Source organism: Hyla sarda, chromosome 4 (assembly GCF_029499605.1).
Source record: "Hyla sarda isolate aHylSar1 chromosome 4, aHylSar1.hap1, whole genome shotgun sequence".
NCBI classification, from domain to species: domain Eukaryota; kingdom Metazoa; phylum Chordata; class Amphibia; order Anura; family Hylidae; genus Hyla; species Hyla sarda.
In genome coordinates, this window is record NC_079192.1 from 11042343 (window position 1) to 11068297 (window position 25955).

Below are 25955 nucleotides of genomic sequence, written 5' to 3' on the forward strand. Positions count from 1 at the left end.
CTAAGCTGGAATAAGCTGATAGGATTCAGAGCTCAGAAGAACTTCTTTTAGCTGTACTGAAGGCAACATAGAGTAAAAATGACATAACAGAGTAAGTAATAGAAATAACTTAAATCAATCACAACCACGTCAGTCCCCTCCCCCTCCTCCACAGTCCCCTCCCCCTCCTCCACAGTCCCCTCCTCCTCCTCCACAGTCTCCTCCTCCTCCACAGTCCCCTCCTCCACCAAAATCTCCACCACCACAGTCTCCACCGAAGCCTCCGTCATCTGAAAATCCACCAGAGCTGTCAATGCCAGGGATGAAAACTCCACCTGCAGTGATCCACTCGCTGTCATAAGTGGAGGAGCTGCTGTTGTGCTGTTTAGTCAGGTGGTATCTCTGAACAGGTAACAAAAAGGGAGAAAAAAAACAAAATAATGGCTTAATAATAAGAAAAGAATATAAAGTATTCAGTGTCACATGTGCTTATCCCCATCTACACTGAAATTGTTAATGTGCATAATGTGCACCACAAGTGTCATTATCCTGTATCCCAAGTGTTATTATCCTGTACCCCAAGTGTCATTATCCTCTATCCCAAGTGTTATTATCATGTACCCCAAATGTCATTATCCTGTACCCCAAGTGTCATTATCCGGTACCCCAAGTGTTATCATCCTGTACCCCAAGTGTTATCATCCTGTACCCCAATTGTTATTATCCTGTACCCCAAGTGTCATCCTGTTCACCAAGTGTTATCATCCTGTACCCCAAGTGTTATCATTCTGTACCCCAAGTGTTATCATCCTGTACCCCAAGCGTTATTATCCTGTACCCCAAGCGTTATCATCCTGTTCCCCAAGTGTTATTATCCTGTACCCCAAGTTTTATCATCCTGTACCCCAAGTGTTATCATCCTGTACCCCAAGTGTTATCATCCTGTACCCCAAGCGTTATCATCCTGTACCCCAAGTGTCATTATCCTGTACCCCCAATGTTATCATCCTGTACCCCAAGTGTCATTATCCTGTACCCCAAGTGTTATTATCCTGTACCCCAAGTATTATTATCCTGTACCACAAGTGTCATTATCCTGTACCCCGAGTATTATTATCCTGTACCACAAGTGTCATTATCCTGTACCCCAAGTGTTATTACCGTATTTATCGGCGTATAACACGCACTTTTTAGGCTAAAATTTTTAGCCTAAAGTCAATGTGCGTGTTATACGCCGATAAGCAGCTGCAGTTCAATGACTTAAAGCGGGCGCTTTAAATCAATGAACTGCAGCGGCTTTGCAGGTGCAGAGACAGCCAACGCTGCCGGCTTCTCTGCCCCTGCCTGCCCTGGGGTCTAGAGCCCTGCTGCCGGCCCTTCTCTCCCCCTGGCTATCGGCGCTGCTGCCCGTTCTCTCCCCATAAATATCGGTGCCGGCGCCCCATTGCCGATGCCGATAGCCAGGGGGAGAGAAGCGGCTCCGGCAATGGGGCAGCGGCGCCGACAGACAGGGGGAGAGAAGGGGCAGCGGCACCCATTGCCAGCGCCGCTGCCCCGTTGCCTCCCCCCATCCCCGGTTGCATAATTACCTGTTGCCGCTGTCGGGTCCGCGCTGCTTCAGGCCTCCGATGTGCTTCCCCTGCGTCATTGTTCTGCGCTGCACGGTGCGGCGCATGGCGTCAGTGTACCGTGCCGTGCAGTGCATAGCAACGACGCAGGGGACGCACACCGGAGGCCTGAAGCAGCGCGGACCCGACCCCGGCAACAGGTAATTATGCAACCGTGGATGGGGGAGGCAACGGGGTGCCGCTGCCTCTTCTCTCCCCCTGGCTATCGGCGCCGGCACGGATAGTCAGGGGGAGAGAACGGGCAGCGGCGCAGATAGCCAGCAGGAGAGAAGCGGCGGCAGCAGTGCTCTAGACCCCAGGAAAGGCAGGGGGAGAGAAGCGGGCAGCAACGCCCTCTCTCCCCCTGCCTTTCCTGGGGGTGTATCGGGGTATACACGTGCACACACACGCACCCTCATTTTACCATGGATATTTGGGTAAAGAACTTTTTTTACCCAAATATCCTTGGTAAAATGAGGGTGCTTGTTATAGGCCGGTGCGTGGTATACCCCGATAAATACGGTATCCTGTACCCCAATTGTCATTATCCTGTACCCCAAGTGTTATCTTCCTGTACCCCAAGTGTCATTATCCTGTACACCAAGTGTCATTATGCTATACCCCAAGTGTCATTATCCTGTACCCCAAGTGTCATTATCCTGTACCCCAAGCATCATTATCCTGTACCCCAAGTGTTATTATCCTGTAACCCAAGTTTCATTATCCTGCACCCCAAGTATCATTATCATGTACCCCAAGTTTAAAAAAAATATTGGTCCCCCTCGTGTTATAACCCATCTAGGCCTGGTGTTCTGTAGTATCTGACTACAGATTATGTGAAGGAGTTATATGTAATTCCTCATTGTCCTTTTCTAGAATTATTCCTGGTAACTCACCATGTAAAGGTATGCAGCCAAGATTAGAGTTTTCAATGTAACCTCCATGTCCATCGGAAACTGGAAAACAACTTCAGATGATTCCTTTTCTCCCTCCTTGGTTATATTGGCCACAGGACACGACCCATTTACACTAAGAATCTGGGGAATAGTCTGGAATCAATGGCTGGACCTGGATATTCATGTGAAGTAAACCACATACACAATCACATAAATATCAACACATTTCTGCCTTGTGGATGTATAGTTTTTTTTTTGTCTTTTCTGGTGTTGAAGAACCACACAACCAACCTGGAGATGATGGCATGATTCTTGGATGGACATCAACAAATATAATATAACAAATATAGGCAAACAAGATCTTGGTGCTCTGCTCAAGGAGAAACCTTACCCAATCTGGTCTGTACTGACAAGGAGCAAGAAACACAAAACAACTGTCTACAGATGGGTAACACTTTCTTTTGGAAGACATTCTGGCCTAAAATCCTCAATTGTGTTTTAAGTGTTTTAGACAGGCCAAACATTGACACGACTGAACATTGAGAGGGACATTACCTCCAATTGTTGGCACTAGAGGGCAAGCTCTCTTGTTTAGGCCGGAGGACTATTTAGCATGTTTTCCCATTGGAGCATCACGTCTTTTATAAGACTACGCACACCTTTTGGCACATTCCTCAAGGAGAAACTCGACCCTATCACATTCCAAGTTTTTAACATGAGCATGAAAACCACAACCATTTGTTGGCATTGCAAATGACTGAATAAAGTTTAAGGCCCCCCTAAGGTCCTTGATGCCTTCAGAGTTTAGACCTCACCTCAATGTGGTTCTGTGAGCCCGATAAGGGCAGCCCGGCAGTGAACGCAGCCTCTCCGTACACCATCTGGATTGAGATAATCATTTTACGAGAAGTGTTTAGCGAAATTGTGATGAAACCGATTGTGTGCGAAGGAGGAACGATGACCTTCAGCTGGACGACAAGAAGAAAATTTGTTCAGATTTAGGTATATCACTATCAATTGTACCTATTGATAATTTTTATGGATATGCACCAAAAAATCTGTTGAACATCATGAATCTGACTCATGAAACTTTTGGTGATCAATTGTTATTGCCATAGTATGCTCCAGCCTCTGCAGGGCAAATCTATCATTATGTGCCATAGGGGTGACCACATAATATGTGGATGGGCAGAGTCTGCCAGAGTCCCTCACCCTTTTCACGATATTGTGTCTCACATAGGACAGGAACAAGTGAGCCCTAAGCTGACCCTGAACTTCTTTCCCTGCTTACTTGCATAGCGATCCTAAAAGAACTGTACAAGGTCGGGAACACACAAGTCAGGATACCAGAATACTGTACTGTATAATGGAAGGAATGCAAAGTAGTTCAAACAGATGTCAGGGAAACATGGCAGCAGCTATATAGCATACAGATAACAGCCTAGAAACAGCCTAGAAACCAGAGCAAGATAAACAGTATATGAAAATAAACAGCATATGAAGATATGAAAATATAAACAAGACAGGATAACTAGGAATATAACGGTGAGACAAAACCAGGAATGCAGGGGATGAACAGGTAAATCGCAATTCGGAACACTGTATAGATCAGAGATCATGAACAGAGGACACTATAGATCAGTGATCATTTACAGATACTGGATAACAAGAAAAAATGCCTAATCGCACAAAGCATGAGCACAAAGACTAAATGGTCTGAATACGGGTCAAGATAGTAAACAGATCAGGATTTACTAGAACTTAACACTAGATACAAAAACCAAACCTATGTTAGGGAAATAGCTGAGCTCAGGAATTGGACCAAACCAATAGGAGGAACCGAATAAACTACAAAACCAAACTCCAATAGTGGAGGGACACAAAATACAAAATACTAATAAACTCTAAGTTAGGGGCACACAACTATGCGGGACATACTTACTTTGGAGGAATACACAAAATACAAACATATCTAAACAGGGGTAAAGACGCAGGATTCACAGAAACAGGTGTGAACACTAACCAAGTCACAGGACTGGTTACAGGACAAGCATATCTTAGCTGTGAACAGAACAACCTCAAAACCAAACAGGAAAGAAAGCCATGGCAATACAATGATACATGTCTGTACAGACACAGACAAAGAGTTCAAAGTGAATTAAAATCCGCAGCAAGGCTGAAGGTCTGAGAAGGGATATAAATATCCTGCCCACTGCTGCTGAATAGCTAGGATCTGTAACTCATACCTGACCAGGGAGTAAAATGTACAGACTGGTCAGGTGTGAACATTACACACTTCTTGTACAATGAGCAAGAGATTAAAGGAGAACTCCGGTATGGGAAAAAAAAAACGTATCCCCTATCCTAAGCATAGGGGATAAGTGTTAGATCGCGGCGGGTCAGACAGCTGGGGCCCCCTGTGATCTCCTGTACGGGGACCCGGCTCGCTCCTGCTTAATGCAGGAGCCGAGCGTTTTCGACCACAGCTGAAGCTGCGGCCGACACGCCCCCTCCATACACTTCTATGGCAGGGCCGGAGATTGCCGAAGGCAGCACTCCGGCCCTGCCGTAGAAGTGTATGGAGGGGGCGTGTCGGCCGCAGCTTCGGCTGTGGTCGAAAACGCTCGGCTCCTGCATTGAGCAGTAGCGAGCCGGGTCCCTGTACAGGAGATCGCAGGGGGCCCCAGCTGTCGGACCCCCCGCGATCTAACACTTATCCCCTATGCTTAGGATAGGGGATAATTTTTTTTTTCTTCCCATACTGGAGTTCTCCTTTAAGATCCTGAACAGAAGACACCACCACCACCTATAAACTCAAAATTCCATAATATGGTACGTGACAATGTTTTTTTTTTTTTTTTTTTTTTTTTTTTAAATGGACATTTAAAAAGAGTTTTTTAAGAGTTTGGTGTATTTGGGGGCAGTAAGGAGCCTACATCAGTGTGTACACCACAGCAATCTCCTGAGTCTGCGCACAGAGAGACCACATCTCTTCTCTTAGTATCCCGGAACCTCAGATTCAAGGATGGTCCACAGCACTCTGACTCCCGGTGTATGGTGAACAGAGTCTGCCCGGATCTGGTGGAGAAAGCTGAACAATGATATACATTAGTGATGGAGATGGCAAGAGTCAGGTAGGTCACACAAAGCTTGATGGAATATTGATGGGTTTGGTTGGATCAGAAAGGGAACACCCACCCATGCCATAAACCATTGACTTTAAAGGGGTACTCCGCCCCTAGACATCTTATCCCCTATCCAAAGCATAGGGGATAAGATGTCTGATCGCGGGGGTCCCACCTCTGGGGACCCCCATGATCTCGGCTGCGTCACCCCAGACATCCAGTGCACGGAGCGAACTTCGCTCTGCGACGAATAACTGGCGATGGGGGGCGGAGGCTTGTGATGTCACGGTCATGCCCCGCTCGTGACGTCACAGCCATGCCCCCTCAATGCAAGTCTATGCCGTCAAGCCCCCTCCCATAGACTTGCATTGAGGGAGCGTAGCCGAGACGTCACAAGCTGGATGCGGCCGTGACATCACGAGCCTCCGGCGCTGCACTCGATGCTCCAAATGAACGCCGGGTGCAGCAGGGAGATCGCGGGGGTACCAAGCAGCGGGACCCCTGCGATCAGACATCTTATCCCCTATCCTTTGGATAGGGGGTAAGATGTCAAGGGGCGGAGTACCCCTTTAACATTGCTCTGCATTTACCTATAGTTACTATTAGTTGAGAAGATTTCACATTAGTTTAAGGTTTTTAGCCCTGCGCCCACAAGTCAGTGAGAAATAGCTGCAATCAGCAGCCCAGGACTCACATCAAATGGTGGACAACGGCAATGGTGATGTCCGGCATTAACCCTTTAGATCTCCCCATTAAAGTCCAATAAAATAGAGTTGCCGATCGGTTAGGGGGAACTGATTGAGACTTCTACAGTGAAATCGCGAGGTGTGGATCACTTATGGCTGGAGAGGCCTTACCGGCCTCTGCGCTGTTGAATTGGGAGGGAGCTTCGTCAGACTGTATAAGCAGAGCGCTGATAACACTGATCAATATTGCTCCATGGGACAGCATTGAACAGTGTTTGCAATCTAAAGATTTCATGTAATCTCCTATGGGGACTAAAAGATAGTGAATAAAATAAAAAAAATATGAATTAACCCCTTCCCTAATAAAATGTTTGATCATCTTTTTTCCATATTTCAAATAAAATTATGGAAACAAAAATAAACAAACATATGTGGTGTTGCGTGTGCGTAAATGTCCGAACTATTAAAATATAACAATAATGAAACCGCACGGTGAATGGTGTAAACGTAAAAAAATACCAAAATCCAGAATTGCTGGTTTTTGGTCACTTTATATACCAGAAAAAACTAATAAAAAACTAAAATCTAAAAGTCCAAATTAAACAAAAATAGTCCCGATAAAAACTAAAGCTCACAGCGTAAAAAAATTACCCTCATACAGCCCGGTATATGGAACAATAAGGGTCAGAAGAGGACAATTTTAAGCATACTAATTTTTTTACCAAAAGTTAGAAATGTTTTTAAAGTAGTAAATTAACCCCTTCAGGACGGAGCCCATTTTGGCCTTAAGGACCGGAGCGTTTTTTGCACATCTGACCACTGTCACTTTAAACATTAATAACTCTGGAATGCTTTTAGTTATAATTCTGATTCCGAGATTGTTTTTTCGTGACATATTCTACTTTAACATAGTGGTAAATTTTTGTCGATACTTGCATCCTTTCTTGGTGAAAAATCCGTAAATTTGATGAAAAATTTGAAAATTTAGCATTTTTCTAACTTTGAAGCTCTCTGCTTGTAAGGAAAATGGATATTACGAATACATTTTTTTTGGTTCACATATACAATATGTCTACTTTATGTTTGCATCATAAAATTGACATGTTTTTACTTTTGGAAGACACCAGAGGGCTTCAACGGTCAGCAGCAATTTTCCGATTTTTCACAAAATTTTCAAACTCAGTATTTTTCAGGGACCAGTTCAGGTTTGAAGTGGATTTGAAGGGTCTTCATATTAGAAATACCCCATAAATGACCCCATTATAAAAACTACACCCCCCAAAGTATTCAAAATGACATTTAGTCAGCGTTTTAACCCTTTAGGTGTTTCACACGAATAGCAGAAAAGTGAAGGAGAAAATTCACAATCTTCATTTTTTACACTCACATGTTCTTGTAGACCCAATTTTTGAATTTTTACAAGGGGTAAAAGGACAAAATTTTTACTTGTATTTGTAGCCCAATTTCTCTCGAGTAAGCACATACCTCATATGTCTATGTAAAGTGTTCGGCGGGCGCAGTAGAGGGCTCAGAAGGGAAGGATCGACAAGGGGATTTTGGAGAGTACGTTTTTCTGAAATGGTTTTTGGGGGGCATGTTACCTTTAGGAAGCCCTTATGGTGCCAGAACAGCAAAAAAAAACCCACATGGCATACCATTTTGGAAACTAGACCCCTCGGGGAATGTAACATGGGATAAAGTGAACCTTAATACCCCACAGGTGTTTCACGACTTTTGCAAATGTAAAAAAAAAAAAAAAAAATTTTACCTAAAATGCTTGTTTTCCCAAAAATTTTTTATTTTTAAAAAGGGTAATAGCAGAAAATACCCCTAAAAATGTGAAGCCCAATTTCTCCCGATTCAGAAAACACCCCATATGGGGGTGAAAAGTGCTCTGCTGGCGCACTACAGGTCTCGGAAGAGAAGGAGTCACATTTGGCTTTTTGAACGCAAATTTTTCTCTGGGGGCATGCCGCATTTAGGAAGCCCCTATGGTGCCAGGATAGCAAAAAAAAAACCACATGGCATACCATTTTGGAAACTAGACCCCTCGGGGAACGTAACAAGGGGTTAAGTGAACCTTTATACCCCACAGGTGTTTCACGACTTTTGCATATGTAAAAAAATAATTTTTTTTTTACCTAAAATGCTTGTTTTCCCAAAAAATTTACATTTTTAAAAAGGGTAAAAGCAGAAAATACCCCCCAAAATTTGTAACACAATTTCTCCCGAGTACGGCGATACCCCATATGTGACCCTAAACTGTTGCCTTGAAATACGACAGGGCTCCAAAGTGAGAGCACCATGCGCATTTGAGGCCTAAATTAGGGATTGCATAGGGGTGGACATAGGGGTATTCTACGCCAGTGATTCCCAAACAGGGTGCCTCCAGCTGTTGCAAAACTCCCAGCATGCCTGGACAGTCAACGGCTGTCCGACAATACTGGGAGTTGTTTTGCAACAGCTGGAGGCTCCGTTCTGGAAACAGTGGCGTACCAGACGTTTTTCATTTTTATTGGGGAGGGGAGGGGGGCTGTGTAGGGGTATGTGTATATGTAGTGTTTTTTACTTTTTATTTTATTTTTTGTGGTAGTGTAGTGTAGTGTTTTTAGGGTACAGTCGCACGGGCGGGGGTTCACAGTAGTTTCTCGCTGGCAATTTGAGCTGCAGCAGAAAGTTTGCGGCAGCTCAAACTTGAAGCCAGATACTTACTGTAATCCTCCGCCCATGTGAGTGTACCCTGTACGTTCACATTGGGGGGGGGGGGGGGGGGGACATCCAGCTGTTGCATAACTACAACTCCCAGCATGCCGTTGGCTGTCGGTGACTGCTGAGAGTTGCAGTTTTGTAACAACTGTAGGCACACTGGTTATGTATCACTGAGTTTGTGACCTAACTCAGTGTTTCACAACCAGTGTGCCTCCAGCTGTTGCAAAACTACAACTCCCAGCATGTACGGTGCATGGTGTACGGTGACTGCTGAGAGTTGTAGTTTGCAACAGCTGGAGGCACACCGGTCGTGAAACACTGAGTTAGGTAAAAAAAAACTCTGAGTTTCACAACCAGTGTGCCTTCAGATGTTGCAAAACTACAACTCTCAGCAGTCACCGACAGCCAACGGGCATGCTGGGAGTTGTAGTTATGCAACCACCAGATGCACCACTACAACTCCCAGCATGCACTTTAGCTGATTGTGCAAGCTGGGAGTTGTAGTTACACAACAGCTGAAGGTACACTTTTCCATAGAAAGAATGTGCCTCCAGCTGTTGCAAAACTACAAGTCCCAGCATGCCCATAAGGGCATGCTGGGAGTTGTGGTGGTCTGCCTCCTGCTGTTGCATAACTACAGCTCCCAGCATGCCCTTTTTTGCATGCTGGGAGCTGTTGCTAAGCAACAGCAGGAGGCTGTCACTCACCTCCAACGATCCAGACGCTGCAGGTCGCCGCAGCTGCTCCTGGGGCCCCGATCCCAACAGGGGCGCCGGGGATCGGGGTCCCCAGCACCCGGGGTGCACGTCCCGCACCCGCTCACGTCCTCCAGAAGAGGGGCGGAGCGGATGCGGGAGTGACACCCGCAGCAGGCGCCCTGATTGGTCGGCCGGTAATCCGGCCGACGAATCAGGGCGATCGTGAGGTGGCACCAGTGCCACTTCACCCCTGCAGGCTCTGGCTGTTCGGGGCCGTCAGAGACGGCCCCGAACAGCCAGTAATTCCGGGTCACTGGAGACCCGATTGACCCGGAATCGCCGCAGATCGCTGGACTGAATTGTCCAGCGATCTGCGGCGATCACCGACATGGGGGGACATAATGACCCCCCTGGGCGATATGCCGGGATGCCTGCTGAACGATTTCAGCAGGCATCCGGCTCCGGTCCCCAACCGGCTAGCGGTGGGGACCGGAATTCCCACGGGCGTATGGATACGCCCTCGGTCCTTAAGGACTCGGGATGCAGGGCTTATCCATACGCCCTTTGTCCTGAAGAGGTTAAATCAAAATTGGGTACTCCCAAAGTAGCAAAATTGTGTTTATTTTTCAATTTCTTTCCACAAATATATATATTATAAGAAAAAATAGCTGTATCCTTAAAGGGGTACTCTGCCCTTAGACATCTTATCCCCTATCCAAAGGATAGGGGATAAGATGTCTGATCTTGGGGGTCCCGCCGCTGTGGACCCCCGTGATCTGCTGCATTCGTTTAGAGTGCCGGGTGCAGCGCCGGAGGCTCGTGACGTCACAGCCACGCCCCTTCAATGCAAATCTATGGGAGGGGGAGTGATGTCCATCACGCCCCCTCCCTTAGACTTGCATTGAGGGGGCATGGCCGTGACACCACGAGCGTGGCGTGGCCGTGACATCACAAGACTCCGCCCTGCATCGCCAGTCATCCGGCATGGAGCAAAACTTCGCTCTGTGCACCCGATGTCTGGGCTGCTGCAGCCAAGATCGTGAGGGTCCCCAGCAGTAGGACCCCCGCGATCAAACATCTTATCCCCTATCCTTTGAATAGAGGATAAAATGTATAGGGGCGGAGTACCCCTTTAAGGGGTTATACCAACCTGTATTTCGGCCTCATTTCAATTATGTTCTTTGTTGGTTGTATTTATTACAACAAATACATATGGGGAGGCGCACTATCCAAATATATATCCAAAGACCGAGCTGTCTAGACTGACTCCTATAGCCCAAAATGGGCGCGCTAGATCAGTTGGATATGAGGACACCTCGGCAATAATACAAAATAATATAATTTAATACCCCAATTTTCTGGCATGTCACAGGGCCCTTGTGAACCTACCCAGACAATACAAAGACAATAAAGAACAATCCACAAAATACCTCCACCAGCTACAATATAAACATAAACCTGTAATAAAATGCACAGTATCATAAAGTATATTTGCTTTCATCCATATACTGTGTATAAAGAATGTTAAAAGTTCCTTTGTAAAGGCAATTATAGCAAGATTACTGCATTCCCTGTATATACTTTGTATCCGTGCTGCTCAGTTCACTGTAAAATATGTAACAACCGCAATAAGGATATATCACAATTTATATCCAATCGACTTCTATGGTGTTAGAAATGAGCGCCCCTGTCAGGTTGGAGCAATGCCTTCCTATCAACCCTGTCCTTGACACCATGTAACACCCTGACGTACGGAGCCGCACAGTCCTTTAAAGGTCTTGTGCCACAATTAGCTGCTTGTTGATTGGTCATTTAGCTTACTTTTCTTTATTTTTTTTCTTTATATATTTTTCCTTTATATTTCATATTTTACTCCTCCTTATAAGTATTGTTTATTTTACTTTTTATTATTTTAATTATTTTTATTTTATGTCTTAAATTTGATATGCTATTTGTAAGTTCAAGCAGTGTTTTTTTCCCTCCCACACATCAGCCACCCCAACCATTGAAGTACAGCTGCATCCCTGTGGAGAGTCAACTAACCCCCCCCCTTCCCCCCAGAGGTCCCTCCACCCATTGAAGCACAGGCAGGCTCCCTCTGAACACCTGACTAGTGATGTAATGTCTCGGCCGTACTGCAACCTGGGAAAATCAGAGACGATGCTCATTTTGTATGCGGATAAAAATCACATAAGAATTGGGAGACCACCAGGAAACCCAGGTACAGACACTATGAAATTAACTACACTAACTTTACAGACCCTGTAGCACAGCCAAATAAAAAAAATCCTTCAATACCCCTTTAAACAGCTTCTTTTACAGCTAATTGGGACAAGAGACATTTAAAGGAGTGTGCAGCTCCGTTCGTGAGGGTGTTACCTGGTGTCAAGGACATATTTTCCTTTACAGGATTGATAGGAACGTATTGCTCCAACCCGTCAGGGGCGCTCCGAGCGGATATAAATTGTGATATATCCTTATTGCGGTTGTTACATTTTTTTTACAGTGAACTGAGCACCACGGATACAAAGTATATACAGGGAATGCAGTAATCTTGCTATAATTGCCTTTACAAAGAAACTTTTAACATTCTTTATACACAGTATATGGATGAAAGCAAATATACTTTATGATACTGTGCATTTTATTACAGGTTTATATGTTGATTAGTACATTGTAACATGTGTTATATTGTGGATTGTATTAATTGCCTTTATTGTCTTTATTGTCGTTGTATTGTCTGAGTAGGTTCACGTGACCTGCCAGAAAATTGGGGTCATTTAATTAAACTATTTTATATTATTCCTGGTAGGTGTCCTCATATCCAATTTCACATAGAGCACTCCCTTTAACAAGATGGAAAAGACAGTGAGCAGCTGTAATACGGTATTTTAAAGTGAAATATGGGTGATAGAGACATAAAAATGGTATGTACATGTACAGGATCAGGATGAGGTACTGAGTAACATATAACAGTTTTTTTTTTGTGGGATCTGACAGGTACGCTTTAAGCTATAGGTACTCACCTCTTCCCTGTAGTGTCACCTCTTCTACCTACAGGTAAAAGAGGAAACATTGTCACAAAAGGAATAACGTTAATAACCCTTCCAATCCCTGTAGATCAGTGTTTCCCAACCAGGGTGCCTCCAGCTGTTGACAAACTACAACTCCCAGCATGCTTGGAGTTGTAGTTTGGCAATAGCTTGAGGCACCCTGGTTGGGAAACACAGCAGTAGATCAGGTTATATCCTTAGGCCCTATTCACAACAAGCCGGCACTAGGACCGCTCGGAAATGCGCCGTCTCCATAGACAGCAATGCATTACGGATCGGATTGAGAAGTCAATTCTTTCTGCGGAGTGCAAAATCTAATTTCCGCTCGAAAATTTCTCTGTGTGAATGGGGCCTTAAAGGGGTACTCCACTGGAAAGTTTTTTGTTTTTTTAAATCAACTGGTGCCAGAAAGTTAAACAGATTTGTAAATTACTTCTATTAAAAATATCTTAATCCTTCCAGTACTTATCAGCTGCTGTTATAATCAACAGGAAGTTCTTTTCTTTTTGATTTACCTTTCTGTCTGACCACAGTGCTCTCTGCTGACACCTCTGTCCATTTTAGGAACTGTCCAGAGCAGGATATATTTGCTATGGGGATTTTCTCCTGCTATGGACAGTGCCTAAAATGGACAGAGGTGTCAGCAGAGAACACTGTGGTCAGATAGAAAGGAAATTCAAAAAGAAAAGAACTTTCTGTGGATCATAACAGCAGCTGATAAGTACTGGAAGGATTAGGATTTTTTAATATAAATGATTTATACAGCTGTTTAACTTTCTGGCACCAGTTGATTAAAAAAAAAAAAAAAAAATGTTTTCCAGTGGAGTACCCCTTAGGGGTACTCCGTCCCAAAGATATCTTATCCCCTACCCAAGCATAGGGGATAAGATGTCTGATCGCAGGGGTTCCGCCGTTGGGGACCCCCACAATCTTACAAGCAGCACGTACCTGTGGGAGCTGCACGCAGCGCTGCCGCCTCCGAGTATGCCAGGTCACGACTACGGGCCAGAGTATCGCAACATCATGACTCCGCCCCTGTGTGACATCACAGCCCGCCCCCGCAAAGCAAGTCTATGGGATTGTCTCGGTCAGCCACGCTTTTCTCCTGGCTTGTTCTAACAATTGGTCGGGGTCTGAACACTCAGACATGTCTCTAGGTCAAAAGTATTTTTAAAGAGACAGATATACTTTAAAGGGAACCTATCACACGGAATGTTCTTGAGTAGGAGGAGCTGAGAAGAATGATATATATATATATATATATATCTGCAGGAAAAGATTTATAAAACTTGCAGTTTATATGGCTAAATTTCTATGGTGGGGAGTCCAGTGGGTGGTCTCAACTGGTGATTGACAGCTTTCTATGTAGGCAGGGGCATAACGTTTCGCTTCTGTGCCTCAATGCAAACTGTAGTACTATATATACAGAGAGGGAGCTTAACCACTGTTTAACCAATAAAATATTACCCTTATTTAAATTCCATAAAACATATATTATGCATGATCAGGTCCTTTTATTGCAACAATCCAGTACTATAAAGTGCATGAAGGAAGAAGAATACCAGTTGTCAAACCATATAAAGATATTAAAGGGGTACTCCACTCCTAGACATCTTATCCCCTATCCAAAGGATAGGGGATAAGATGTCTGATCGCTGGGGTCCTGCCGCTGGGGACCCCCACAATATAGCAGGCGGCACCCACCTGTTTCTGCTCCGGAAGTGCTGGAGGGTCTTGGTCCTGACGACCGGAACGGAAATCTGTGACGTTACGACTCCGCTCCCGTGTTATATCACGCCCTGTTCCCTCAATGCAAGTCTATGGGAGGGGACTTGACGGCAGTCACGCCCCCTCCCATAGACTTGCATTGAGGGGATGGGGCGTGACGTCACACGGTGGTGGAGTCGTGACGTCACGGATTTCCGTTCTGGTGGTCGGGACCCAGACCCTCCAGCGCTTCCGGAGCAGAAACAGGTGGGTGCCGCATGCTATATTGCGGGGGTCCCCAGCGGCGGGACCCCCACGATCAGACATCTTATCTCCTATACTTTGGATAGGGGATAAGATGTCTAGGGGTGGAGTACCCCTTTAAGTCTATCACTGTATTAGACATCAATTTTACATGGGATCATTTATGCAGCATAATCACCAATACTCCATATAACAGCATGTATTGGGGTGGGAAATTAATCTCTCGCCTGTGGAGACCCAACCCCTGTACTACAATTATATCTATCACATACACATATCACCAAATGCAGTGTTCCGCTTACCCATATCTTTTAATGGTTTAGCTCCGGCACCTCCCCCGACCTCAACGCACATTTCACAATCTTTTTCAAGAGGTCATGCTAGCTACATCTCCCTCTATGGTTTTTATATGGAAACTAATGATCCTTACCAGGTGTGTCTGGCGTGTGTGCCGAAGATTTCCGGATGCAACTTTACGTCATCCCTTGGCGCCGCATCGCCAATGCGCATGTCCGGGCCGGCACATTCTGGACCTGCGCATTGGCATATACGTACAGAAATAACTGTCACAGAGTAGGACCGCCCACTGGACTCCTTTACTACAAAGGTATACAATGCTTAGCTCCTCCTGCTGAAGGACATGCTGCCAACAGATCAAACACTTGCAGAAGACGTATCTTACCTCTACAAGACCCTCGAGCCCCGAGGGCACCACCGCCCTGGGGTTATAGGATTGGTTATGGTGAGTTTTGGTTGCGTTCTGCCATTGGGGTTGGGTTTGGACAGCGCCAGAATGTTTGTCCCAGGTATGTCCTGTATAAAGCAATACATACATAAATTCCCCATATATACATATGCATATCCAATATAAAGGTCTCGACTCTTGGGAGGCTTGGGCATACACAGAGCATAGGGGCCAAAGCAAGGAAAGATAATGATAATACTGAGCTCAGGGGTCAAGTCCTGGGATAAAAGTGTGGGAACTCACCAAAGACTTCCACTTAAGGGCTGGTCCTGCAGGACTCCTGCTAATGGGAACAGTGTTCCTGCTGTGGATGAAGTGCAGTAACTCCGTTCCCATGCATTCCTGCAGGACTTGAACCCTGGCTGAGCTGTAGGAGCGAGACTGGTGGGATCCATTGCGAGATGGTTTCTCCTCCCTTCATTGTAGTAATTTTGGGCAAGGGGGACAGTAATATGCCTTGTGCTTTGAGCTTTGGGTGGCACCAATAAGTAACTTAATTTGCAAAGTTATTTAGATTCTTGACTAGGGAAAGAAAGCAGAATCTTTGCCTCAAAGCCGACCTATGACCTTGGCCCATGGCAAAAGTGGATGATCTTGGCCTCCACCTCTGGTTGGTTTATCTGAAGACGAGGGTCCCACTGGATAATATGTCCTATTGAACATTAGGAAAGATTAGTCACAATGAAGATAGACTCTCTCCACCTTGGACTGGTTGATAACAGAGGACAATATTAAATAATTTCCACCCTGAAATGAACAATAACTGAGAGCAATAGATTCTACTTACACGTCCTACGTTCAGTCGGCTTCTGACCACCCTATAAATGAGCGATGACCAAAAGCAATAGACTGTATACACCAGCACAGCACATACAACAATACAATTGCATTCTATCTACAGCGGGTATTGAACACGTCACCACTAAATGTATTTCCAAAGTTGCTGTTGATATGAAATTTTCACCAGATTTTGTTAACAACCCAAATAATCCATAAATACAAAGAAACCAAAACAAATAAGATCAGAAATTAATTTATGTGTAATAATGTGAAATGACACAGATAAAAAGTATTAAAGGGGTACTCCGCTGCTCAGCGTTTGGAACAAACTGCTCCGAACGATGGAGCCGGCGCCCAGAGCTCGTGATGTCACAGCCCGCCCCCTCGTGACGTTGTACCCTGCCCCCTTCAATGCAAGTCTATGGGAGGGGGCTTGATGGCTGTCTCACCCCCTCCCATAGACTTGCATTGAGGGGGCAGGGCATGTGGTCATGGGGGGGCGGGGTTATGACATCACGAGCTCCCGGCGCCAGCTCCAATGTTCGAAACAGTTTGTTCCAATCGTTGAGCAGCGGAGTACCCCTTTAAACACATGAAGAAAGGGAGGTGCAAAAAGGCCTGGAAAGCCAAGACAACAGCTGAAATCTGTCAGTAATTAAAAAACAATCCCGCCCCTTGTCAGCTCAAACAAATATTAGCTGGTTCAGTCCCATTACTGATGATTACAAAAAAGGTCTCATTGCCGAGTAGTCACACAGGACACATCTCATGATGGGGAAAAGCAAAGAGCAGTCTCCAGACCTTCACAACCTGATTATTGTAAAACATAACAATGATTACAGGCGCATTTCTAAGCTTTCTGAATGTTCCAGTGAGCTCTGTAGAGGCCATAATATGGAAGTGGAAAGAAAATAATTTCACCATCCCTTCTTTTGATGTGCTCCTCACAAGATACACAGGAGTGAGAATAATAATCAGAAGAGTTGTCCAAGTGTCTCCGAGGACACCTGTGGATAACTTCAGAAAGAACAGGTACAGTTGTCTCAAAGAAAACAATATTTAGGGTGCATTCACACCACATTTTTGCAATACAGTATCAGGTTTTTAATGAAAAACTGATTCTTCAAAACCTGACTAAACTGTATCAAAACGTGTGTACAAATTTCAACCCGTATACGGTTAAAAAGAAAAATGATGTCCAGTTGCATCTGTTTTTTTTAAGAAAAAAAGTGTACATTTTAAATTTTTCACTCCATTTTTTAAAAAGTTTAACTTTTTTGATTGAAATTCCAAGAAAAAAATTGTGCAAAGTCAAAAACTGTATGGTGCAAACCTGATGGAACTGTGCGCACATACGGTTCTGTACAGTTCCCATTGACTCCCACATTTAAAAAAAAAAACGTATATGGTTTAATACGGTTTTTCACCCAGACCAAAAAACAAGGTAGTCTACGGTTTTGGGTATGGGTAAAAACGTACAAAGCCTTATAAGACACAAAACAGACTAAACCGGATGATGCGTTTGACATACGTTTACAATGTTGTCAATTTAAGCGGTTTGCTGTAGGGTTCGGTGCGGTTTTTAACTTGAAAAAGTATACGGGAACTGTATAGCAAAAACGTGGTGTGCATGCACCCTTAGTGAGAAAAATTGTGACATGTTCAATACCCACTGAGTATGTGAGGCCGGGAGCTCTGGGATTTTCCATGTCATTATAACATTTTATTAGATTGCATAAATAGAACCAACGGTGAGGCAACTTGTACTTTACACAGGGACAAGATGCCAATAAAAGGTCCCATAAACTACTGAGAACTGAAGAAAAGTCCTCCAAGACATGAGATGAACGTAGGTCCTATACTCCCAACCATGGTGGATGCTTTATTTTTTTTGCTACTGGGTGGCAAGAACATGTGCAGGTCTCTACTTTTCAGCAGACATGGGGTGTGGACCTGGAGGGCATCTGTAAAGAACAGTAATTCGGGGCCCATTTTGATCTTTGCAATTGGTCTCCATCCCATAGACTTCCTCTATATATAAGCTAATGTACGGCTAAGAGCAGTGGCTTCATCTTCGATCAGAGTGAAGCGCAGTATAAAATCCATCTCTTGTCTCATCTCTGGTTCAGGCTGCCATAATGCTCTCCATGAATATGTAAAAACTAAAATCAGACAACCAAAGGCGCTGCCCTGTGCCGTTACCAAAAGTAAGGCGGGTACATGCAGTTAGGCAAAATGCTCACGTACATGAAGATGTTGGGCTCAGAGCTCAACATCTATAGAAGCATAAAGTAGCGATTCCTTAGTGTGGCAGCCTCCGGACCTGGATCCACCTGCAGGCGGTGGCTGGAAATGCTTACGGTACCGCCGAACGAGTCCAGACGGAAGGAAAATCCCAGGTTGTATGTGGGGCGCACAACGCTGATAGCAGAAAACCACGGCCACCGTGGATTATAGATAAGGGTTATTTTATTTTACAAGGACGACGCGTTTCGAGAGCTACACGCTCTCTTTTTTAAGTCTATTACAGAAGGGATATGGAAGCAGCGTTTTATACATAAAATGTTTGAAAAAGCCCGGGAGTTGCCGGACTGAGTGAGGTAACGCAGGTGGGACATAACATCCTGTTCACACAGGTAAAAGTGTACCACCAATTGGAACATAGTACATGTGAATAAGATAGTACCAGCTTAAGTAAAAACTGTATAAAAGGCACTTAAACATACATACATATATATATATATATATATAAGGTATAATACATTATTATGGAAAAAAAACTACGCTGAAATATTAGTCATAAACTACATAAAAAGAAAAGGAGATTCTTGAAAAGAAGAGGAGGGGAGGGAGAAGGTATTCTCCACTATTGATATTGTAAGGTGCGTTCTATCCAAACCTCATAGGTTAAAACTTTTATTTTTTTATTTTGTTATATAAAAGTAGGTATAAATATAAGTTCTGGAAAATCTGTCATCAAAGATGGACCTGAGGTTCTGCTGGTAGGAGATCGAGTTAGATGTTGCGAACCCCCAGGAGGTCCCGAGTTTGAATCCTTGATTGGGTCGTGAACATTTTTATTTTTTACATTTTCAGACAAGATTAGATATACCGTATATACTCGAGTATAAGCCGAGTTTTTCAGCACGATTTTTCGTGCTGAAAACACCCCCCTCGGCTTATACTCGAGTGAACTCTCCACCCGCAGTGGTCTTCAACCTGTGGACCTCCAGAGGTTTCAAAACTACAACTCCCAGCAAGCCCGGGCAGCCATCGGCTGTCCGGGCTTGCTGGAAGTTGTAGTTTTGAAACCACCGGAGGTCCGCAGGTTGAAGACCACTGCGGCCTTTAACATCATCCAGCCCCCTCTCACCCCCTTTAGTTCTGTACAGTACTCGCCTCCGCTCGGTGCTGGTCCGGTGCTGCAGGACTGTCCGGAGAGGAGGTCGTCCGGTGGGATAGTGGTTCCGGGCTGCTATCTTCACCGGGGAGGCCTCTTCTAAGCGATTCGGGCCCGGCCCCAGAATAGTCACGTTGCCTTGACGATGACGCAGAGGTACGTTCATTACCAACGTACTTCTGCGTCATCGTCCAGGCAATGCCTCTATTCCGGGCCCGCAGCGCGGAGAAGAGGCGCCCCCAGTGAAGATGGCAGCCCGGAACCACTATCCCACCGGACGACCTCCTCTCCGGACAGTCCTGCAGCACCGGACCAGCGCCGAGCGGAGGCGAGTACTGTACAGAACTAAAGGGGGTGAGAGGGGGCTGGATGATGTCGAAGGCCGCAGTGGTCTTCAACCTGCGGACCTCCGGAGGTTTCAAAACTACAACTCCCAGCAAGCCCGGACAGCCGATGGCTGCCCGCGCTTGCTGGGAGTTGTAGTTTTGAAACCTCTGGAGGTCCGCAGGTTGAAAACCACTGAGGGCGGATGATGACAAGAGGATGATGAAGGGGGGGTGTGGGATGATGAAGGGGGGTGGGGATGATGACAAGGGGATGATGAAGGGGGGGGGTGTGGGATGATTACAAGGGGATGATGAAGGGGGGGTGTGGGATGATTACAAGGGGATGATGACAAGGGGATGATGAAGGGGGTGTGTGGGATGATTACAAGGGGATGATGAAGGGGGGTGGGGATGATGACAAGGGGATGATGAAGGGGGGTGTGGGATGATGACAAGGGGATGATGACAGGTGATGATGATGAGGGTCTGGATGATGACAGGCGGTGATGAGGATGTTAATGACGGGGGTCTGGATGATGACAGGGGGGGATGATGTATTTCCCACCCTAGGCTTATACTCGAGTCCATAACTTTTCCTGGGATTTTGGGTTGAAATTAGGGGCCTCGGCTTATACTCGGGTCGGCTTATACTCGAGTATATACAGTAAGTAAAAGTTCCAATAAGCTTGCTAAAAATATAAAACTTATGGTGCTGTTGATAAAGAATGTTATTTTGGTGTTGTATGTTCACAGGGGGTCCGGAGTTCAAGCCCTCTAGTAAACTGAAGAGAAAACTTTTTATTTTAACAATTATTATTGTTAGTAGATTCAATGCAATTGTTTCTATAGTACATCTGGTCTGGTATCCATTTGAACATTATTATTTGGGATGCATAAATCCAGGTATAAGTATCTAAGGGACTTTAAAGGGGTACTCCGGTGCTTACACATCTTATCCCCTATCCAAAGAATAGTGGATAAGATGCCTGATCGCGGGAGTCCCGCCGCTGGGGACCCCCAGGATCTTGCACGCAACACCCCGTTTGTAATCAGTCCCCGGAGCGTGTTTGCTCCGGGTCTGATTACTGACGACCACAAGGCCGGCGGCGTGTGATGTCCCGCCTCCGCCCCTCAATGCAAGCCTACAGGAGGGGGCATGATAGCTGTCATGCCCCCTCCCTTAGGCTTGCATTGAGGGGCGGAGGCGTGACGTCACATGCCACCGACCTTGTGGTCGTCAGTAATCAGACCCGGAGCGAACACGCTCCAGGGACTGATTACAAACGGGGTGCCGCGTGCAAGATCCCGGGGGTCCCCAGCGGCGGGACTCCCGCGATCAGGCATCTTATCCCCTATCCTTTGGATAGGGGATAAGATGTGTAAGCAGCGGAGAACCCCTTTAATGAAAGCTTCCAGTTTGAGAACGGTGGAGGTGAACGGGAGATGGAAAAATTGATTAAACTATTTGTTATTAAAGGGGTACTCCACTGGCCAGGGTTCGGAACTAAATGTTTTGAATGCTGTTTTCACGCTGCCGGGGTTGGCCTTGCACCCTCATGACATCATGACCACACCCCCTCAATGCAAGTCTATTGGAGGGGGCGTGGTGGCTGTCACGCCCTCTCCCATAGACTTGCATTGAGGGGGTGTGGTCATGATGTCAGGAGGGACAAGGCCGACCCTAGCAGCGTGAAAACCACATTCAAAACATTTAGTTCCGAACCCTGGCAAGTTGAGTACCCCTTTAAGACCACTAGATGGCACTTGTAGCATGAATTTCAGTTATATTGCTGCAAATATACCCCTTTGGTGAATGCAAATACAAGACAAATGGAGGTGAATGATGTATTGGAAGAAACTGATTAAGGAACTGGACAATGGAGATGGAGGGAGAGATGTAGGTGGAAAGCCAATGTGTCGGTTAGGGAATGGGGAGTGGGATTAGAGATGAAAGCAAATGTGATAATTTTAGGGGTGTGTTAAGGGGGGTAGGGGGTGTTGGGAGGGGTCAGAGGGAAAGGTAGGGGGGGTATTCATTCACCTCCATATGGCCTGTATTTGCATTCACCCAATGGGTATATTTACTATTTACAGCAATATAACTGTAAATCAAATAATGTTGCAGAATCTTGTAATACCTTTTTTTATTGGACTAACAGAATTTTGTAGAGACAAGATTTCGGGATGTGAATGCAGCCTAAGTCCAATAAAAAAGGTATTACAAGATACTGCAACATTTTTTGATTTGCATCTGCATCACTGGACTAATATGGCTATTCATATTTACTACAGCAATATAACTGAAATTCATCCTACAAGTGCCATCTAGTGGCCTTAAAGGGGTACTCCACTGGCCAGCATTCGAAAGTAAATGTTTGGAATGCTGTTTTCACGCTGCAGGGGTAGGTCTTGTCCCTCCTGACATCACTTTCATTGAGGGGGCATGGCCGTGATGTCATAAGGGGCAAGGCCGACCCCGGTAGCTTGAAAACAGCATTCGAAACATTTACTTCCGAACGCTGGCCAGTGGAGTACCCCTTTAATAACAAATAGGTTAATCAATTTCTCCAACATCTCCACCTCCACCGTTCCCTTAGATTCTTGTACCTGTATTTATGCATCCCAAATAATAATGTTCAAATGGATACCAGAACAGATGTACCATAGAAACAATTACATTGAATCTACTAACAATAATAATAATTGTTAAAAACTAAAAATAAAAAGGTTTTCTCTTCAGTTTACTAGAGGGTTTGAACTCTTGACCCCCTGTGAACATACAACACCAATATTCAATCATTTACCAACAGCACCATAAGTTTTATATTTAGAGCAAAATTTCGGGAACTTTTACTTATATCTAATCTTGGCTGAAAATTTTAAAAATAAGAAAGTTCACGATCCAATCAAGGGTTCAAACTCAGGACCTCCTTGGGGTTCGTAACATCAAAATCAATCTCCTACCAGCAGCACCACAGACCGGTCTTTGATGACAGGTTTTCCAGAACTTATATTTATACCTATTTTTATATAACAAAATAAAAAAATAAAAGTTTTAACCTATGAGGTTTCAATAGAACGCACCTCACAATATCAATGTAACACTCACATTTCTGAAGACAGGAACTCCGGTGTATGTGGATCCGCAGGACCTGTGTGGCAGATGACTCGGACAGTACTAGAGAGCGGAGTCTAAGGTGCCGCTGGTTTTCACCAGAGCCCGCCGCAAAGCGGAATGGTTTTGCTGCGGCAGGCGACACCCAGGTCGCTATCCCTGGCACGGCTCGACCACACAGGCAGCAGCTCGTAGTCTGGATAGCAGAATGTCAGGGCAGGCGGCACAGTAGCGTAGTCAGGTCGTAGGTCGTGGATTGCAACTATATATAGGGGGGGGCTACTTTCTACAATGGAACCTACCTACAGGGAGAAAGCCCTATTTATATGAGGCTGCTACTTCCTACAGAAGACTATCTACACTAGAACCTACAAGTGGCACCTATCCACTTGGGGCACCTCCACAATGTGGGAAACCACTTGAAGGGACCTTTTTATCTACCTAATGGGGGTGACTAACCTACTTTTCCCCAACCCACTTTTTTACCCACTCTACTGTGTGAGATACCAAGGAGTTATTATTACTGTATGGAGCGCTATAGGTGCTGAAAAAGTGTGGAGTCTAAAATGTTTGTCTGGCAGGTTCTGTGGAGACGAGTTGTGGCTAAAAGCAATCATCATGATGGTCTGGGCCGGATGGAGAAGAAAAGGGAAAGGGAACGACTGCAATTAGAGAAGATGTCACCGGATGTAACTGTATGTAATCACTTATATGGTCTGCAGAGCCTGCGTAGAGCTGATATCTGTCACTATATGGTCAGTGTAATGGGGGGGGGATTTGGTCAGCAACAGTATTATGGGAATATGTATGGTAATAATATACCACTTTTATGCTAATATTATTGGTTTTATTGGTGTCAGTATACAGGATTTGGTCAGTAACAGTGTAATGGTAATATGTATGATAATAATATACCTCTTTGTATGCTGGAATTATTGGTAATATTGGTCTCAGTATACAGGATTAGGTCAGTAACAGTATGATGGTAATATGTATGGTAATAATTTCCTCCTTATATACTGGTATTTTGTTATTATTGGAAATGTTGGTCTCAGTATACAGAATTTGGTCAGTAACACTATAATGGTAATGTGTAGTGATAATATTGCTCCATATTTAGCAGTCTTATTTGGTTACTATATAATTTATTTAGATGTACATAGGACATTTCCTGTGTTAATGTTTCACAGGGAACTGCACAGAAACTATGTAATGTCACTTCTTTTCCATGCTGCAAGTCTGCAGCTCCGAGATGTTACGCCTGGAGTGTATAAAAGTACCATTGGAATAACTGCCCTCCCCCTACTTTTGACCTGCCCCCCCCCCCCCCCCCCCAAAGAAAAAAATATGTGAAAGCAGAAGACGCCACCTGTACATACCTGCAGACCGTGGATCCATATGGAGATGTTCCTTCAGGATCTGGATCTACATGAGGAATAGCAGAGACACTGAGAAGGTGTCGCATTATATTGTCCTCTCACCGCTCCCCGAGGAGTAATTTCCTTTTGTGATTATTTCCTGTTCAACCAGATCTTGTCTGACAATAACAGTGCAAGGTGCATAGGGCGAACAGCATGTCTGAGACTTCAGTGATAGTCACCTGACCCCCTCCAGGACATGTCCTTATCACTAACCCTTTAATGCCTGGGGTAGAGATGTATGGAACTACAAATACATGGCTGCCAGCTTCCAGGGTCAATGCTACTCCTGCACACTTACCCACATTTGAATTGTGAGACAGTTTTAGCCCAAAACGCAGCCAAAATTATCTCCTTTTTATGTAGACTACATTTCACATACTGTATGTTTTTTTGTGAGCATGTTTTAGCTGCTGTATTTTTCCACAGGCGACAATGAAATATGTCCCAGTGGCCGATCATACAATAGCACACTTTTTCAACTATATGCTATTTCCTGCACATGCACACTTGGCTTGATGTCAAAAAGTCTTTGGGTGAGTCATAGATGTCATGTCTAACAGTCACTGACCTATGAAACAAAGGGTACAGTATTTTTTATACCACTTTCACGCCTTCTTGTGGTAAGAACCAGTGTATGATCAGACCATACCTGTAAGCATTTACAGTACATATCTGCCTGAGACATAAATGCATGACCTGAGAGAATTATGTTGTTTGTTAATGAGTGTATGATGGCTCTGTCGGGTAATAGGAACCTGATCCAGCTCATATAGATGTAGAGGACAGTTCTTTCTTGTACCTGTATTAGTGATACCAGCATAGAGCCTCTGGATGTGAACAAGAATGATTCTATTTACTGACGGCAATCAGTTATAAAATATATATGTAAGAACCCAAAGGGTTAAACATCCCTGTGAGTGCTTGTTTATCTGGTTGCTGTGGCAACACCTAGCTCTGGGCTGGTCAGCTGACCTTGTTAGTTCACCTGTGTGTTGTCTATTTAATCCTGCAATGTGCTTTAAGACCTTGCCTGCAAAAGAGCTTCACCTCCTAGCTAGCGTGTATTGTATCCTGTATTTTCGGCATATCTGACCCATTGGCTCCGTACTCTGACCATTCTCCTGTTTCTGCGACTTGACACTTCTGTGATTTCTTGGTACTGACTCGGCTTGTGGACTGACTAACAGAAATAATATCTAAACATACACACACAATAAATCTGTGTGCTCCCTTAGAGTATCCTGAATTTGACTGTATAATAATTTGTTTTGTTGACCCTTACTCCCTTCACTTATTTAGGATAGGGTCCATCAACGTGGTTGTTAATCCGCTGCCTAGGGTGGATAGGCAAGTAGGCAGGAAAAGGGGGAGTGGACAAGAATAGTGTTGTACTCCTTCCCTACCCATACGTGACAATATAATATATATACATATATATATATAT

The 25955-nt window shown here is 44.8% G+C and overlaps 2 protein-coding genes across 19 annotated transcripts in view; one reads left to right on the forward strand and one right to left on the reverse strand.

Moving 5' to 3' along the window:
• LOC130367247 (uncharacterized) lies at window positions 1-24539 on the reverse strand. The gene is made up of 9 exons (XM_056569653.1): window positions 24470-24539; window positions 15407-15537; window positions 12727-12754; window positions 5419-5573; window positions 4506-4607; window positions 3298-3450; window positions 2483-2635; window positions 213-381; window positions 1-56 (listed from the first exon to the last, which is right to left on the reverse strand). The coding sequence occupies exons 1-9, from the start codon at window positions 24486-24488 to the stop codon at window positions 1-3; spliced, it is 966 nt and encodes a 321-aa protein (XP_056425628.1). The 5' UTR covers window positions 24489-24539.
• Window positions 1-25955, forward strand: part of LOC130367542 (uncharacterized) — a 352795-nt gene that overhangs the window by 66435 nt on the left and 260405 nt on the right. The window contains exon 2 of one of the 18 annotated variants that reach the window (XM_056570005.1): window positions 12513-12627. The exons of 15 other annotated variants lie outside the window; for them this stretch is intronic. The gene's annotated coding sequence lies outside the window, so the exon portion shown is untranslated. Of the gene's footprint in view, window positions 1-2757; window positions 3485-12512; window positions 12628-23824; window positions 23846-25955 lie in introns of those variants that run through there. 2 more of the 18 variants (XM_056569998.1, XM_056570010.1) reach the window with 2 other exon arrangements.

Excerpts from the sequence above, each read along its gene's own strand:
- LOC130367247 (XM_056569653.1), bottom strand. Across the intron at positions 382-2,482 it reads TGGCTGCATACCTTTACATG|AGATACCACCTGACTAAACA; the intron begins GTGAGTTACCAG and ends TTACCTGTTCAG. Across the intron at positions 57-212 it reads TTTTGGTGGAGGAGGGGACT|TACAGCTAAAAGAAGTTCTT; the intron begins GTGGAGGAGGAG and ends TGTTGCCTTCAG.